Source organism: Heterocephalus glaber, unplaced genomic scaffold (genome assembly GCF_053883595.1).
Source record: "Heterocephalus glaber isolate CG9 unplaced genomic scaffold, H.glaber_assembly_v1.0 deba00000122, whole genome shotgun sequence".
In the NCBI taxonomy this organism is placed as follows: domain Eukaryota; kingdom Metazoa; phylum Chordata; class Mammalia; order Rodentia; family Bathyergidae; genus Heterocephalus; species Heterocephalus glaber.
The window spans coordinates 49,060,239-49,077,977 of NW_028258138.1; the positions used below are offsets into that span (position 1 = coordinate 49,060,239).

The following is a 17,739-nucleotide window of genomic DNA, read 5'->3' on the forward strand; positions in this document are numbered from 1 at the left end:
AGACAATGAGCTATAAGGCAAACCCCAATAAAAAATGTCTGAGAAGTCTATAACTGTGGTTAAAGAAAAATGAAGTCAAGAAAGTTAAAACCCACTCTTTGAAATTTTTAATATCATAATGGCTACTAACAAATTGTCACATAGGTATCAGTCTAACACAGTCATTCTCAAGCAAGTTTGCCTTCTAAGGGGACATTTGCAGTGTCAAAGTATGTTTGGTTGCCTCAACTGTGGGGGTTAGTGAGTGACTACTGATGTCAAGTAGGGGCCATGAGTGACATTTAGCAAGCCAAGGATATAGCTAAACATTCCATCACAGCCCCACAACAAAGAAATACCTAGCCCAAGATGTCAAATAGTGTTGTGGTTTAAGGAACCCTGTTCTGAAAATATTGAAAAGTAAAGAATATCAAGCATATTCGAAAACTTAAACTAGATTTATTTGGAAGGGAGAAATAGGTGAATATAAAATGTACATCTGGTTATCTCTAGAGAATAGTCCCCCCAGAAATGTTTGTGCTTGCTACCTATGATAACTAATTTTTAGGTGGCTACTTGACCAGACAGTCGGTCAAACATTTTTCTAGACTTCCATGGAAGTGTGATATGAATAGTATCTAGATATATCCCCAAAGCCTATTCAGCCATAGGTGGGGCTTTTTTTTTTTTTTGGAGGCTGGGTCTAGGGTGTGTCATGCTGTGATCAGGGATGTGACACTGGGATTGATTCATGGTGTGATTCTAGGATTAAGGCTGCCCCACCCTAAGTGTGAATGCTACCTGTCCTAAGGTGGGTAGCCTGGATAAGATCGTCACTTGTCACTTGCTGCTTGCTGCCTTGCTGCCTTCTGCCTCCCATGAACTGTATCTCTGATACCCCTCTGCCATGCCACCCTGCCTTGGAGCCTGCAACTATGAACTGAAACCTCTACAAACTGTGAGCCAAATAAACATTTCCTACTTTAACTTTGGGGATTGGGTATTTTGTCTCAGCAAACAAGAAAAATAACTAACACAGAGTGTTTTCAGATGATATTAACATTTAAACTGATGGACTAAAGTAAAGCAGATTGCCCTCCATACTGTGAGTGAACCTCAGCCCATTGGTTGAAAGTTGAATGGCTGACCCTCCCCCAAGTAAAAGAATTCTCCCACCTGGTACTTTCTAACTGAAGCATTAGCACTTCCTGAGTCTACACCAGCTTGTTGGTTTTCAGACTTCAACTAGGACATTTGCTCTGCAGATTTGGACTTGGCCTATAAAACTGTGAGCTAATTCCTTATAATATATACATATGTAATCATAAAATCTGTTGGTGCTTTATCTCTGGAGAATGATGACTAATACACTTACATGTGAAGCTCCTGTTAGTTTGGGATCTTAGTTCAGTTTTGTTTTTTAGAAAAGCCTAAGAAAATACTGTTCTTATTGGTTTGTTACAGGAATGACCCTTTTACTAAGCATTATCTATGTAGTATATTACCACCCAACAATGGAACAAGCATCTAAGTCACATATATACTTGATATTTTGTAGGCCAGGCCTGCACATAAACCCAGGTTCTTTACTTAGTAAAACAAATAGTAAATGTTGTCTTCTCACACAAGGTTAATAAAAGCCATATTAGTCACAATCCCTCTATCAGCTTGAAATACCACGCTGAAAATTTACCATTGGTATTTTGCCTTTTTTCCAATTTTGCAGGTAGGAAGATTTTATTCTGAATTAGAAACTACCTACCATAAGTATTTGCATTTATTTTGTATTCTTTTAAACTAGGTACATTTACCAAAGTCATTGCCAGCTTTGTCATAAAAGAAATAATGTAGCAATGCTTCTCTGCCTGATACTAATAAAAGGAGAAATTATAAAAGCACATACTGCCTCTTTGTAAAAATTCTAATTTCTAAATCCTTAATGCCCATTTTAAAGAAGTAATTATTAATTGTTAATACCTGAAATTAACAGTTAACACTAAAATTTTTAGTGGATTTGGAACAAGGGAAAAAACTCCAAATTAATGCCAATTTCAATGTTGAACATCTAATTAATTATCATTCTTGCACCTCATTTGGGTTACTCTAAAGCATGCACCTGGGAGAAGTTAGGGGGAGATATTAATCTATATTTTCTACCAGGATCTTTCTTATGGATAGAAGAAAACATTGGAAACTGCTGAAATTAAACACTGTGTTATACAATTCCCTGTTTGCTTCTCCCTTCATTATTACAAATAGCAAAACTAGTTGTAAACTGAGAACATTTTTCCACTTCCTTTATATTCATATTAAGTAACATCCATATTTGGAAAAAAGCTGGCTTCCCTTTTATTTCTTTAATCAATCTCCAAGGATTTAAGCAAGTTTCCAAATATAAATCTATTTTCCCCCTTTCAGAAAAGGCTTGCCTTGAATTAGTCATGCAACCCCAGAAATAGCCCATAGTGACTACTTCCGAGTATAGCCAGATATTGGTTTTGACAGTCCTTGCAAGGGCCTATCTCTCCTAGGCATCCATTTAGCACAACAGACTCTCTGAGCCTAAGTAATGGCTGACTGAAGAGAACTGTGCTTCTGGTGAACATCAGGTCTGGTTAAGAAATAGGTCCAGAAAAAAAAAAAGAAAGAAAGAAAAGAAATAGGTCCAGAAATCAAGAAAGACTGCAACTGCAAAGGAAAGTTGTGTAATTTTTCATTTAATGTTAACATTATATGGCATTGGTACCACCACTCCCAGCCCAGAGGAAGGGGCCTCCTGGCCACTGTTCAACTGCTCCCAGCCCAGAAGAAGGGGCTTCTGGGCCACCGTACCACCAATCCCAGGGTAGAGGACGGGGCTTCTGGGCCACCATACCACCACTCCCAGCACAGAGAAAGGGGCTTCCACACTGCCATACCACAGGTCCCAGCACAGAAGAAGGGGCTTCTGGGTGGCTCTACCACAGCTCCCAGCACAGAGGAAGGGGCTTCTGGGTGGCTCTACCACAGCTCCCAGCACAGAGGAAGGGGCTTCTGGGCTGCTGTACCACCACTCCCAGCAGAGAGGAGGTGAGCCATGCAGACACCAACAGCAGCACCCGCCCCCCCCATTGAAATGAGAAGACACATAAATAAGTCTCAGAACCAGACTTTCAGATCACCTACAGCAACCCCAAATGGAAATGAGATGGAGCCCTCTAATACTCAACCACCTAGACTCCCTAAACTGGCAACAAAAGAGGATCTGGAAAAAATGAAATCAGAAATAATTTCTCAGATAACAGCAGAAATTGTACTCATAGTTCAAGGCATGATTGATAAATCTAGAGAGCAACTGAGGAACATGATGGAATCCCAACATAGGAAACAAATGGAATCCATAAAATGGATCCAAATAGATTTCCAGGACATGAAAAACTCCATTGAAAGTCTACACAGCAGAATGAGACAATGTGAGGATAGAATTTCAGATATAGAAGATAAGATTGCAATTAGTGACCAGGAAAAGAAAAATTGCTTCAAAATTGTAAGGGACCATGAGAAATCAATCCAGCAGCTGCTAGATGATGAAAAGAAGAATAACATAAGACTGATTGGAGTCAACAAAGAAACAGGAGTGAGTGCAGATGACATAAAAAACTGTTTACACAAGTGATGACAGAAAATTTCCCAAGCAGGGGAAAAGAACTTGACATACAGATAAGTGAGGCATACAGGACTCCAATTAGCCTTGATCAAAAAATCTACACATAAGTATATATTGTTAAGATTCCAGAAAGCCAACAAAAGAACAACATTCTATAAGCAGTTAGAGAAAAGAAACAAATCACATACAAAGGAAAGCCCATCAGAATCACAGCAGACTTCTCAACTCAAACCCTTAAGGCAAGAAGAGCTTGGAGTGCTGTATTTCAAGCCCTACAGGTAAATAGCCTCCAACCCAGATTGATGTACCCTGCAAAACTATCTTTCAAAATTGATGGAGAAATAAGATATTTTCATGACAAAGAGCACCATAGGAACTTCATGAATACCAAACCAGCACTCCAAAAAATTGTAGACAATATGCTAGGAAAAGACAATGAGGATCACAACCCCAGGAAGCACAGCAGAAAGAATCCATCAGGCATAACAAGAAATTAAATGGAAAGGGGGAGAACCCAACAAAAAGAAAAAGTCATGGCAATAAGTCAATACATACCAATTATAACCATCAATGTTAATGGTCTCAATTCACCAATCAAAAGAAATAGACTAGCAGAATGGGTCAAGAAGCAAAATCCAACAATATGCTGCATACAAGAAACACACTTAAATCAAAAAGAAACTCATAGACTGAAAGTTAAAGGGTGGAAAACAATACTCGATGCATCAGGAACCTGAAAAAAAGCAGGAGTACCTATCCTCATTGCAGATCAAGAGGATTTCAAACCAACACTGATTAAGAGAGACAAAGGACACTACATCTTTGTAAAGGGAAAAATCCAAGAGGAAGAGATGACAATCATAAATATCTATGCACCAAACACTAGTGTGCCCATCTATAGAAAACAAATACTAGCGGACATGAAGTCATATATGCACTAATACAATTGTAGTGGGGGACCTCAATACCCCACTGTCATAAATAAATAGATCAACTAGACAAAAAATAAGTAATGAAATACTAGAACTCAACTGAACCCTTGAGCAAATGAACTTAACACATGTTTACAGAGTTTTCCACCCCACAAAATCAGAATACACATTATTTTCAGCTACACATGGGTCATTCTCCAAAATAGACCAGATACTCATTAATAGAACATGTTTAAGTAAGTGCAAAGGAATTGAAGTTATCCCTTGTACATCATCAGACCATAGTGTGATGAAATTAGACATCAATAATACCAAAATAAACCACAAGAATTTCATAAACACATGGAAATTGAGCTGGGGATATAGCTCAGTGGTTCTTGCATCTGCCACACAAGCACAAGGTCCCAAGTTTGATCCCTGGTACCAAAAAATAAAAACAAACAAAAACATGGAAATTGAACAACACACTTCTGAAAAACCAATGAGTCACAGAGGAAATTAAAGAAGAAATCAGAGAGTTCCTTCAATTAAATGACAATGAAAATACAACATATCAGAATCTATGGGACACAATGAAAGCAGTCTTACAAGGGAAATTCATAGCAGTGAATACTCATAATAGGAAAATAGAGCAAGCTCAATTATAAAACCTGATGCTGAACCTCAAGCTTCTAGGAAAACAAGAGCAGGACAAACCCAAAGCTCAAACAAGGGAGGAAATTATAAAGATCAGAGGAGAAATCAATGCAATGAAGACTAAGAGAATGATACAAAAACTCAATGAAGCCAAGAGTTAGTTCTTCAAAAGAATAAACAAAATTGACAAACCCTTAGCCAACCTTATTATAAAAAGGAAAAAGGCCCAAATCCATGCGATTAGGAGTGAAAAGGGTGAAATTACAACAGACCCAGCAGAAATCCAGATGGTCATCAATACCTACCTCCAGAACCTATACACCAATAAGATGGACAACACAGAAGAAATGGACAGATTCCTAGATACATATGAATTACCAAAGTTGAACGAAGAAGACCTAAAAATTCTGAACAACCCAATATCAACCAATGAAATTGAAAATGTAATTAAAAACTTATCAACTAAGAAAAGCTCGGGCCCTGATGGCTTCACTGCTGAATTCTACAAGACATTTAGAGAGGAACTGCTGCCACTCCTGTTTAAACTCTTCAACGAAATTGAAAGGGAAGCAAAACTCCCAAATTCATTCTTGGAAGCAGGCATCACCTTGATCCCTAAAGCAGAGAGAGATCCTATCAAAAAAGAGAACTATAGGCCAATTTCACTAATGAACATAAATGCAAAAATCCTTAATAAAGACACTGGCAAATGGAATGCAGAAGATCATCAAGAAGATCATGACCAAATGGGATTCATCCCAGGGATCTAGGGATGGTTCAACATATGCAAATCAATCAATGTAATACACTGTATCAATAGAGCCAAGGACAAAAACCATATGATCATCTCAATAGATGCAGAAAAAGCATTTGACAAAATCCAACACACATTTATGATAAAAACCCTACAAAAAATCGGAATAGATGGTCTCTACCTCAATCTGATAAAAGCCATCTATGAAAAACTGACAGCCAGTATCATACTAAATGGTCAAAAACTGAAATCCTTCACACTAAAATCAGGAACAAGACAAGAATGTCCACTATCACCACTCCTGTTCAGTAAAGTTTTGGAAACATTAGCCATGGCAATTAGACAAGTGAAAGAAATAAAAGGAATAAAGATAGGAAATGAAGAAGTCAAACATCATTATTTGCAGATGACATGATATTCTCTAGAGAAGACCCCAAGAACTGCACCAAAAGTCTTCTAGACTTAATAACCAAATTCAGTAAAGTAGCTGGATACAATGTTAACACACAAAAATCAATAGCTTTCCTCTACATGAACAACAGACTCACTGAGAGAAGAATAGGGCAAACAATTCCTTTCAGAATAGCACCCACAAAACTGAAATACCTAGGAATCAACCTAACAAAAGAAATCAAAGACCTCTTCGCTGAAAACTGTAGCACTCTGAAAAGAGATTGAAGATGATATCAGAAAATGGAAAGACATTCCTTGCTCCTGGGTAGGAAGGATCAACATGGTGAAAATGGCCACACTTCCAAAACTGCTATATAGATTCAATGCAATTCCAATTGCAATCCCAGCAGCATACTTCATGGACCTTGAGAAAACAATCCAAAAATTCATGTGGAACAAGAAGAGACCCAGAATAACAAAAGCAATTCTAGGTAACAGAGACGTGACAGGGCGTATCACAATCCCCAACTTGAAACTATATTACAAAGCTACTGTGATAAAAACAGCATGGTACTGACAAAGAAACAGACCTGAGGACCAGTGGAACAGATTAGAAGATGCAGAAACAACTCCAGACACACTCAGCCACCTCATTTTTGACAAAGGAGCCAAACCCCTTCACTGGTGGAAAGATAGCCTCTTCAATAAATGGTGTTGGAAAAATTGGGTTTCAACTTGTCAAAGATTAAAAGTAGACCTATATCTCTAACCATGCACTAAATTAAAATTGAAATGGATTAAAGATCTAAATATTAAAATAGAAAAGCTGAATTGGATGGTACAGAGGTTAGGTAGAGCTCTTGAAGACATTGGCGTAGGAAAAGATTTTATGAACAAAACCTCAGTAGCCGTGAACTAGCACAATCAACAAGTGGGATCTCTTCTTATCAAAAAGCTTCAGGGACCGGGGATTTAATTCAGTGATTCTGCTGCTTGTCTCAAAAGCCCAGGGACCCGAGTTTGATCCCTGGTACCAAAAAAAAAAAAATCTTCTGCACAGCAAGAGAAACCACCAGCAGTGCGAAGAGACAACCCACAAAGAGAAAAAATCTTCATCTGCTGTTCCTCAGACAAAAGTCTACTATCTCGAATCTATAAAGAACTTAACCAAATCAGACCTCCCAAATTTAAAGACCCAATCCAAAAATGGGCATCTGAAATGAACAGACATTTCTCAGACAAAGAAGTAGAAATAGCAAATAAACATATGAAAAAATTTTCAACATCACTGGTCATTTGAGAGATGCAAATGAAAAGAACACTGAGAATCCACCTCACAGCAGAAAGAATGGCTGCTATCATGAAATAGACCAATAACAAATTCTGGCAGGGCTGTGGGGAAAGAGGAACCCTGCTCCACTGCTGGTGGGAGTGTTGACTGGTGCAACCACTATGGAAATCAGTATGGAGATACCTCAAAGTAGTAGGACTGGAAGTCCCATTTGACCCCGCTATTCCCCTGCTGGGTATCTTCCCAAAAGAATTAAAAGAATAATACCACAGTGATATATGTGCACCCATGTTCATAGCAGCACAATTTGTAATAGCTAAAAGTTGGACACGGCCCAAATGCCCATTAACTGGAGACTGGATAAAGAAAATGTGTTTTTTTTTATAAAATGGTGTACTACTCAGCCATAAAAAATGAGAAATTAGAGACATTTATGGCTAAATGGATGCACATTGAGGTGATACTCTTAAGTGAAATAAATAGGATACACATGTGTAAATACCGAATAGTTTGTCTAGTGTGAGAAACTGAAAGTGTAAATAAGGACTAAAAGGTATAATAGATAATGTGAAATAGGAAGAAAAGGGGCAAAGAGGAAAGGGAAGTTTGAGGGGTAGGGGAAAGGAAAGAAGGGAATGTAATTAATATGAGAAAATGAAAAAAATGGAAACAAAGTCTTTGTAAATAGAGAGGGATGGAGGGGTTGAAGGGAGGGCCGGGGAAGGGGGAAAAATAAGAACCAAGAGAGATTATGTAAAGGTGCAAATTTCCAATGATGAATGTCATTATATTGTATACCTAAAATGTACCAATAAAATAAAATGTTCTAAATAACCCAAATATACATCTGAGTCATCCACAGAACTAAAATGATGGGAATACCTGAGTATCATCTGTCCAGAATGCCAGACAACACTGCCATGAAGCAGCAAAATCTGCCTGTCCACCAGCTACATTTCTCAGCCACGGTAGTCATATCCATTTTTTTTGGCACAGGAGTATTGTGCCTCTGCATGGGTGTCATCCTTAGATTGTCTGCAAAAAGCGCCAAGAGAATAGAGGTTTGTGTCCATTTTACTTCTCTTCTTCTTCTTCTTCTTCTTCTCCTTCTCCTTCTCCTTCTCCTTCTCCTTCTCCTTCTCCTTCTCCTTCTCCTTCTCCTTCTCCTTCTCCTTCTCCTTCTCCTTCTCCTTCTCCTTCTCCTTCTTCTTCTTCTTTTGAGACAGAGTCTCACTGTAGCTCAGGCTGGCTTCCAAATCTCCGACTCCCTATAGAGTTCAGGCTGACCTCAATCTCTATCCTTTTGCCTCAGCTTCCCAGGCCTAGGATTACCAAGAATGTTGAGTTTGGAACTATAAAAGGGAATGGTCATTCTGAGAACACAATGCCTCAACAGGAAACTAGATCAGACTGAACCATCCCTCTTTCAGCTGGCAGGAACAAACAGTAATAGAGTCCAGGTGAAGGGACTTTATTCGTCCGGGTTCCCTCTGAAGGACAGTCACTTCTTGAGCAACTCAGCTCAGCTAAGGTGCTTTTTACACTGGCAGAGGAGTTAGCAAGCAATGAATAGAAATGAGAAGAACAGGTAAAACCAATGATGCCAGACACGCAGGAATCATGTTGATATAACCACAGAGCCAGATACAGGTCTTCAATGTTTTTTCTATTTAATTAACATGTAAAGATTTCACTTATTTATAGGGTACAAAGTGATATTTCAATACATGTACACAATCTGTACTAATTACATCTGGGTAATTTACATCTCTAGCTCCTTATCATTTCTTTTTTGGAGCCTTTGAGCTCCTTTCTTCCAGTTCCCCATAAAACATATAATAGTACATTGTAAACTATAGTCACTCTACTGTGTTACAAAACACCAGAACTTATTCCTCCTAGCTGTACTTTGATACCCTTATTCAAACTTTATCCATTCCCATCTTAGTAGACTCTATTAAACCAACACATTCTATCTAATTCTTTTTAATTACTATTCTACTTCCAGATGGACTTTTTTAGCTTCTACATGTGAGTGAAAATATAAAGTATTTGTCTTTGTATGTCTAGTTTATTTTATTTGACATAACATAGTACAGATCCATCCATTTTGCTGGAAATAACAGGATTTCACTCTTTTTGTGGTTAAATAATATTTCATCATACATATACGATATCATCTTTATTCATCTGCCAATGGACATCTAGACTGATTCTATATCTTGGCTATTGTGAATAGTGCTGCAATAAAGGTGGGACTACACGTATCTCTTTGACATGCTGATTTCATTTCCTTCAGATATTAACTCAAGTAGAATAGCTGGATCATATGTTAGATCTAATTTTAGCTTTTTTGTTTTTTGTTTTTTGTTTTTTGGTACTGGGGATTAAACTCAGGACCTTGTGCTTGCGAGCCAGGTGTTGGCACCACTGATCTAAATCCCCGGCCCTAATTTTAGCTTTTGAGGAACCTCCATAATGTTTTCTACAATGGTTATATTAATGTGCATTCCCAACAGAAGTGTATAATAATTCCTTTTTCTTTATACTCTCACTATCATTTGTTATTTTTGTATTTTTGATAACAGCCATTTGACTGAGGTAAGATGATATCTTACTGTGGTTTTGATTTTCATTTCTCTGATGGCTGATAATGAGCATTTTTTCCATATACTTTTTAGCCATTTATATTTCTTCTTTTGAGAAGTGTTTCTTTAGATCATTTGATCATTTTTAATTATTTTTTGTTGATGATGTGTTTTTTATGAGTTCTTTATATATTCTGGATATCAATCCTTTATCAAGATGAATAGTATACAAATATTTTCTCCCATTCTATAGGTTATTTCTTAACTCTATTGATTGTTACTTTTGCTGTACAGAAACTTCTTTGTTAGAATCCCATATGTCAAATTTTTGCTTTCATCGCCTGTAGTTTTTGAAGTATTTCACTTATGTTTTCATCTAGTACTTTCATAGTTTCAAGCCCAACATTTAGATCTCTAATCCATTTTGAATTGATTTTTGTATAGAGTGAAAAATAAGGGTAAAACTTCATTCTTCTGCACATGGATATTCTGTTTTCTCAGAATATCTTTCTCCTATGTATGTTTCTGGAGCCTTGTCAAAAATGAGTTGGCTATAGATTCATAGATTTATTTCTTGAAACTCTATCCTGTTCCATTTATCTATGTGCTGGTTTCTTATTCCTGCAGTAACCTGCAGTCTAGGTTACTATGCCCTAATAGTGTATTTTGAGATCAGGTGTGATATCCTAGCTTTATTTTATTTGATCAAGATTGCTTTAGATATGCAGGGTCTTTTATGCTTCCATACAAATTTTAGAATTGTTTTTACTAGTTTTGTGAAGAACTGTAATGGTATTTTGATAGAAATTGTATCAAATCTATCAATTGCTTTTGGTATTATGGACATTTTAACAGTATTAATTCTTCCAATTCATGAACACTGAAAGTGTTTCCATGTTTTGTGTGTGTAACTTAATTTCTTTCAGTGTTTTAGTTTTCATCTTAGAACTTTTTCACTTCCTCAGATAAATTTATTCCTAGGTATTTTATTTTTTGTTGCTACTGTAAATAGAACTGCTTTCATGATTTCTTTTTCAGCAAGTTTGTGATTTATATATTGTTTGTGATTGTATATAAAAAGGCTACTCATTTCTGTGTGTGTTTTTTAGTCTACAACTTCACTGAATTCATTTATATGCTCCAATAATCTTTTAGTAGAGTCTATGTATATAAATATATCTTTTCATGTCATCCACAAACAGAAATAATTTGACTCTTTCAAGAATTGAGCCCTTCCTTTTTGCAAACGAACTCCCTCTGAGATCTAGGAAAGGCAAGACCACAAGACTTTCTGACATTTTAAGGACGCCTATATTCAATGTAATGTACAATGAAGTGCCTTTCCCTCTAAATTACCTCTGAATAGACAACCAAACAACCCAGACAAAATGATATCTACTCTGAAGGCAACCACAGAAAGCTCATCTGTTTCTGCTCTGCATATGCCTATTGGCGAACTTATAGTGAAGTTCTTTCAACATTAATTTATGAGTTTTTCAAGGTGTCTTAAGGGTTCTGTTGGGTATGCAGATGAGGATGATGAGTAAAAATTAATGCCTACCCTAAGTGAACTAAGGATAGTGAAGGTTAAATAGTACACTTGTCTCTCATGTCTGCAGGGTATTGTTTCCAAGACCTTCTTAAAGATACCGAAATCTACAGATGCTCAAATCCTTTAAACACATGATGTATTTCCATACAACTTTACATGTCCTCTTATATACTTTAAGTCACCTCTATTTTTAAGACCTAATAGAATATAAATCCTATGTACATAGCTGTTATACTGTATTGTTTAGAAAATAATGGCAGGAAAAAAGGCCTGTGCATGTTTAGTAAAAACACAATTTTTTTCAAATATTTTCCATCTTTGGTTAGTTAATCCACAAATGCAGAGCCCACGGATATGAATGATCACTGAAAAAATTGGAAAATATCCTTAGACTCCATGAGATAAAGGCATTTTGTCAATAGTTATTTGCAGAGCGGCCTTAACAAACATCCAATGATGGAGTGAGGATGCATAAGGTAAGAGTAGAGAGCTCAGTCCCATCACTTTCCTTGCACATTGCCTGGGATATGATCAGCACAGACTTACTGAAATAATGAGTTAGGGAAAACAGTATAGATTTCAAACAGCAGATCCTGCCCCTCATCCCATTGCACATTGTTCTGTTGCCTCTCCTCTTACATTTTCTGTTCCCCCTACTTAGCTCCCAGAAGTTTATCTCCCCAGTAGTTAAATGCTCCCAAACTCTTCTGAGTTCTCCATTGTGATATGTAACCCTCACCAGACCTCACCATAGTGCAGAGGCAACATGGCAGGAGAAAATTAAACTTGCTTTGCTGAGGGGAGTAACACAGTAATGGTCTTCTAAGGTTGATTTTTACTTCCACAAACAGAGTATCCTATTAACTTTTTTATTTGCTTCTCAATCACCCCTCTCTTTCTGTTTCTTCTTACCTTGCAATTACCCATCCTCACCCATTGAGAAGTGTAGACTTCATTAAAAGGCAGCCATTGCTTGCTGAATGGGGTTATCTCATGTATCAGGAGACAACTGCAAATAACTCTGCAAACAACTCGCAAGTGCAAGTTCCGAGTTTGATCCCCAGTTACCCCCCCCAAAAGCTTTTATCTCATAGAGAATAAGGATATTTTCCAATAGATATTTTAAATTATATCAAATATGATTAGTTCTAGCACTTTACTTTTATACAAGAAAATCAGAAATCACCCAAATGGTTTTTCTGAACATGGAAATGTTCCACTATGTTGAGTGATAAGATAAAGTACATACTCTAGGCCAGTGTGACTGACCAAGCTCAAACTCAGTGCAAAAGAGCTCTGAGTTGGCCTTTCCTCTTCTCACTCAGCCATGGGGTACAAAAGGAAATCCCCTTTTCACAACTCACTTTAAGGAAGGATAATTTCTGCCTATAAAATTATATGAGGAACAGACCATGATTTTTGCCCCTTTTCATCACAATAGTTTTACAAGGTCATTCAAGTACCAAATTGGAGATATTGTCATTACATAAAAAGTTGATTAAAGAAGTGTTTCCCTCATTAAGTTTTTGAGAGCTAGAAAGCAACATAGATATCATCTACTCAAAAATTACTTGGCCATAGGCCGGGGATTTAGCTCAGTGGTTCCTCCCACCTGCTTTGCAAGAGCAAGGTCCCAAGTTTGATCCCCAGTACCAAAAAACAAAACAAAACAAAAATTATTTGGCCATGAGACATTTTCTAATTGTACATTTATATAACTCAAAATGGAATCTATGAAGTAGAATGTTTATTATTACAGTGACCAGATAGGTGGATTAATTGCTTCATAAAATGATGCTGATGAACAAATTGTGGAACCTTGGGGTTAAGTACTTCACTCAAGCTCAGAGATTGGCTGAACTAGTGCTGCAATATCCTTGGTCAGAGTTCAGTTTGCTCTCTTTCAATTAGGATACAGCTCTGGTTTTTTTTGTGTTTTTTTTGGTACTAGGGGATAAGGGAAGATAAGGTACTGGTAGGATAAGGGAACCACACAGCCCCTGGACCCTGATCTCTGAGCCTCCCTCCTTACTGTTTTCTGACTGGATCTTCACAGAACTAAGTGTCAGCCAGAGCTCACAGGAGTCCCCCATTTGGGACACACAATCCTTTCTACACTTGATCTTAGCCAAAAGGCCAAAAAACAATCACAGAACCCCTTTTTAAAGAGTTCATTATACCATTTTCCACAGAATTTAGCTTTTAAAAGGCAGAATGCAATATCTTTTAATACTAGAGTTATTCCACATACATCAATAAATCTTATTTGGAAATGCTTCTTTTTCTATGTTTGGTCACTTTTAGCAACTTCCTTTGAATGAAATGTAAAATAATTCATTAGTATGAATAGTTCCCATATAGTAAAATGGAAAAACAGCGAGGCATCTTTACCGTAAATGTGATTAGATTCAGGCCATAGCCCAGTTTTCCTGAGTTATTGACTAATATCTTCCCAATGACACCTTGTTATGATGGAAAAACAAGGCTTCATCCCAACAGGTCACATAACTGTGCAACAGAAACACTGAACTCCAGGCCAGTTGCCAGGTCCCCAAATGAAAGACTGTAAAAAGGGCCACACCTCCCAAACAGCCCAGAAACACCCACCCGGCACAGTGGGCTGCCTTTCAGTCACAACCATGGTGCCACCCTCAATACAAGAAGACTTTGGTGGAAGACTTTGGTGACTTAGGACTTAAATTTTACAGCATGTACTCATATAACTTTTAAATTAATAATTATTCTTTTCCCCACTTGACAGATTAATTACACAAAAATATGCGCAAATTGTGCTCAATTGCCGGAAAATGCCTTTAACTTTGACAAAGAGTGCACCTGCTCTATACCCTTTTACCTTCCGGAGAAAATGGAGGTAAGTGAAATTGAAAAGTTCAATTGACTTTATGCTGAGTTATGAGTACTTCTATTAAACTATCCAGGGCAACTTCATAATTTCCATCAAATGCTCTCCAAAATTGAATAACATTAAAAGTAAAGCAGGGTGGAAGTGACAAATTTTATAAATTGTTGAGTGCCTGCCTCCCTATTTGATATTATTATTCTTCTTTGTATATGTGTTTCTAAGTTTTAAGATTCTTTACCTACCCAACTTCATAACATAATTTTTATAATAAAGCAAGCAGGTTTTATTTCAAATGTACACATTGGAGGGGACTGTAAAGATTATTGAATTTATAACCAGTCATTTTATAACCAGAAAATTAATGGGCTAAGATATTAAGTGATGTGGTCAAAGTCACACAGCAAATTAATATTAGTATTTTCATGTGGTGGGAATCTCCTTGTGTCCCCCCACTCTAAGTCATCGTACATATGCAGTTGCCTAATTCTTAAGTCACTTCTGGCCTAATTGTCAGGCACTGTGAGAAATTCCAAAGAAATACTGAGACCCTACTCTTGCAATTGTTAAAGTCACATCTTAGTCTATCCATCCAGATCTTCTGAGAAGCAGATGCCAGGACAGGATTGGACATGGAAGAGATTTATTGGAGAAACACCTGGGAGAGAAATGGGAAGGGAGCAGGAAGAAGCTGGGAGAGCTGTCAGACCACAAGACAGCTCCGATCCTTGAGAAGACAAGAAGGAGATGAAATGGGAAAGAGGAGAGGAGGGAAGTAAGGAGAGTTTGCAGGAGGTGATGATGAGTTTGGTTTTAGACCAGCTGAGCTTAAGGTAGAAGCAGGCCTTGAGATAGATTGCTCAGTGAGAAGCTTATGAGAAATGATGCTGGACTCAGATTCATCCTATGTAGAATCATCTTCGAGGGAAAGAGGGATCAGGTTAGGGTGAAGAGGTACACATTTCAGAGGGTAGAACAGGCCATGGAATAACTTTGAGGTATTGAGGAAAATTCATTTTTCATTTGATTAAGTCCTGACTACCAAGTAAGACAGTGGAGGCCCTGAAAAGTCTTAGTGTTGCCACAGGGAGGGTAAAGAGAGATGGCCCCAGTTGCTGTGCTCTGAAATCATCATATGCTGGCACAAAAACTATGTTCTCCAGGCCCCACTATAGTGGCTGAGCACAGCAGGTGGCTGAGCACAGCAGGGACACTGAGGCAGTAGTGTCCTTTTGAAAGAGAGGTCTCCTCTGATGAGTCTCTTTGAGGAGCACCTGTCAGCTTGCTGGAACTCCCCCTCCCACCACACCTAGCCCTGCAGTACTAGGGGTGGAGCCCAGGGCCTCACATCTACTAAGCAAACACTCTACCACTGAGCTACATTCCCAGCCCCTGAAACTTTAAGAATGTATTGTAGTCTGCTTTCTCCTGCTGTTTCCTTCCCCTTTCTACCCTCCTTTCCTTCCTCAATTTCATTTTTCTTCCTTCCTTCTTGAAGGCTCAGAATACTTTTCTGAAGAAAAATCTTAAAGATAAAACCTTAAAAGGCTTAAATGCCCATCTGTCTGTGTCCTTCAAAAATCATTTGCCATGTTACCAGTGGCTGATCAATCCCTCAGGCAAAGGCTTCTGTGAAAATCCAACCAAACTACCTAGGACAGTCATGGGGCCTTCAGCTCTCCAAGTACCACACATTACACATGCTGGAACCTAGGCAATAAATGTACACAAAAGTTTATCTTAAACACAGTAATCCTGCACAAAGAGAGCTACCAGACTTTAAGTTTCCTACTACTCATGGCTCAAACCAAAAACTCAGGACGTGGAAGTTAATTGAAGGTAATAGGTTTATTTAAAGCCAGTTCTAAAGAACATAGAGGAACTTCTTTGTCACCTCAAATCTCTTAAAGCACTTACAGTGGGTTGTGAAGGGCTTTATGAGAGGAAAGGGGATACGATGAGACAATGGGCAGGAAATACGCACACTTGACGGAATGTTCTTCTTTGGAACATATGTTTTTTCCTCCCTTCTCCTTCCTTATGGAAACAGAACAGCATCTACATTTTCTTTTTAGACAGAAACATTACTTTTCTGCAAGTCAATTCATATGAGCTGAGGAGAAGAGTAACTTTACAGAGGCTTCTCTTTAGAATTTAGCATGCTGTGCCTGGGGATTCAGCTCAGTGGCACCATGCCTGCCTTGCAAGGGCAGGATGCTAAGTTAAATTCCCAGTACCCGGGGGGGCGGGGGGGGGGAACAGAACAAAAAAATTAGAAAAATAGAATTTAGGATACTGTGTGAAAGTAATCGGTTATTAAAAGATTAGGGAGAAGACGAGAGGAAAGGAATTGTGTTGAAGGCTCTTCCCCAGAAAACTACTTGGTTACAATGCCACTGAGCCTAAAGGGAAGAAAGACCATAAAGTGAACTGCGCCTCCAGGAATAATAAAAAAGATAATGACTATGGAGGCCTTGGTAAGCTAAATCTGGAATAGAGTCACTGAAAAGAGGTTATTGAAGCTCTCCAGTCCCTGGTGTGTCAAGTGCTCCATGCCTGTTTATTTTGTCACTGATGTGAATACACAACTCTGGTTAAGTGGAATTCACTTTTTGGTTTCCAATTATATGTGCTAAATTCCATTCTGTAGATTTCATACTTTCTATGTCATGGGTCAACAATAGAGGTTCTCTTTTTGGGTGAGGAAATGTGACCATTCTTACTAAACCTGACTTATTTGCTTTCATGCCAATGCTCTCTGTTTATTACCTTGCAGACTTCCTCTTCGTCATGGTCCAGGATCTCCCCTTTCCAGTGTTCAGAGAGATTTCTCTTACTAGTGACCAGGTTCTTCAGCCTTTCTTTTCTACATTTGGCCACACTTATCATGACTTTTCTTCATATCTTACCATTAGTACCAGCTCCCATTTTTCAGATTCATCCTCTTTAAGGTCCTTGGAAAGTAAAGCCAATAGCCTTTCAAAATGCTATTTTTGCATAGGCTTAAAGAATTGATGGACTCCAGTAACTGCAAAAGAATGCTTTTGTGTTTCTTGCACTAAATATATCACCTAACACCAGAGAGGCACTTAGTAAAGTTAAGACTTC

The 17,739-nt window shown here is 38.0% G+C and overlaps 1 protein-coding gene across 1 annotated transcript in view; it reads left to right on the forward strand.

Annotated features, from left to right (window-relative positions):
- Positions 1-8,336: 8,336 nt before the first annotated feature.
- Positions 8,337-17,739, forward strand: part of LOC101706177 (cell cycle control protein 50C-like) — a 32,698-nt gene continuing 23,295 nt past the window's right edge. Inside the window, 2 exon segments of the mRNA XM_087208618.1 lie at positions 8,337-8,692; positions 14,533-14,643. Coding sequence (XP_087064744.1) covers positions 8,501-8,692; positions 14,533-14,643 — 303 coding nt within the window. The 5' untranslated portion in view covers positions 8,337-8,500.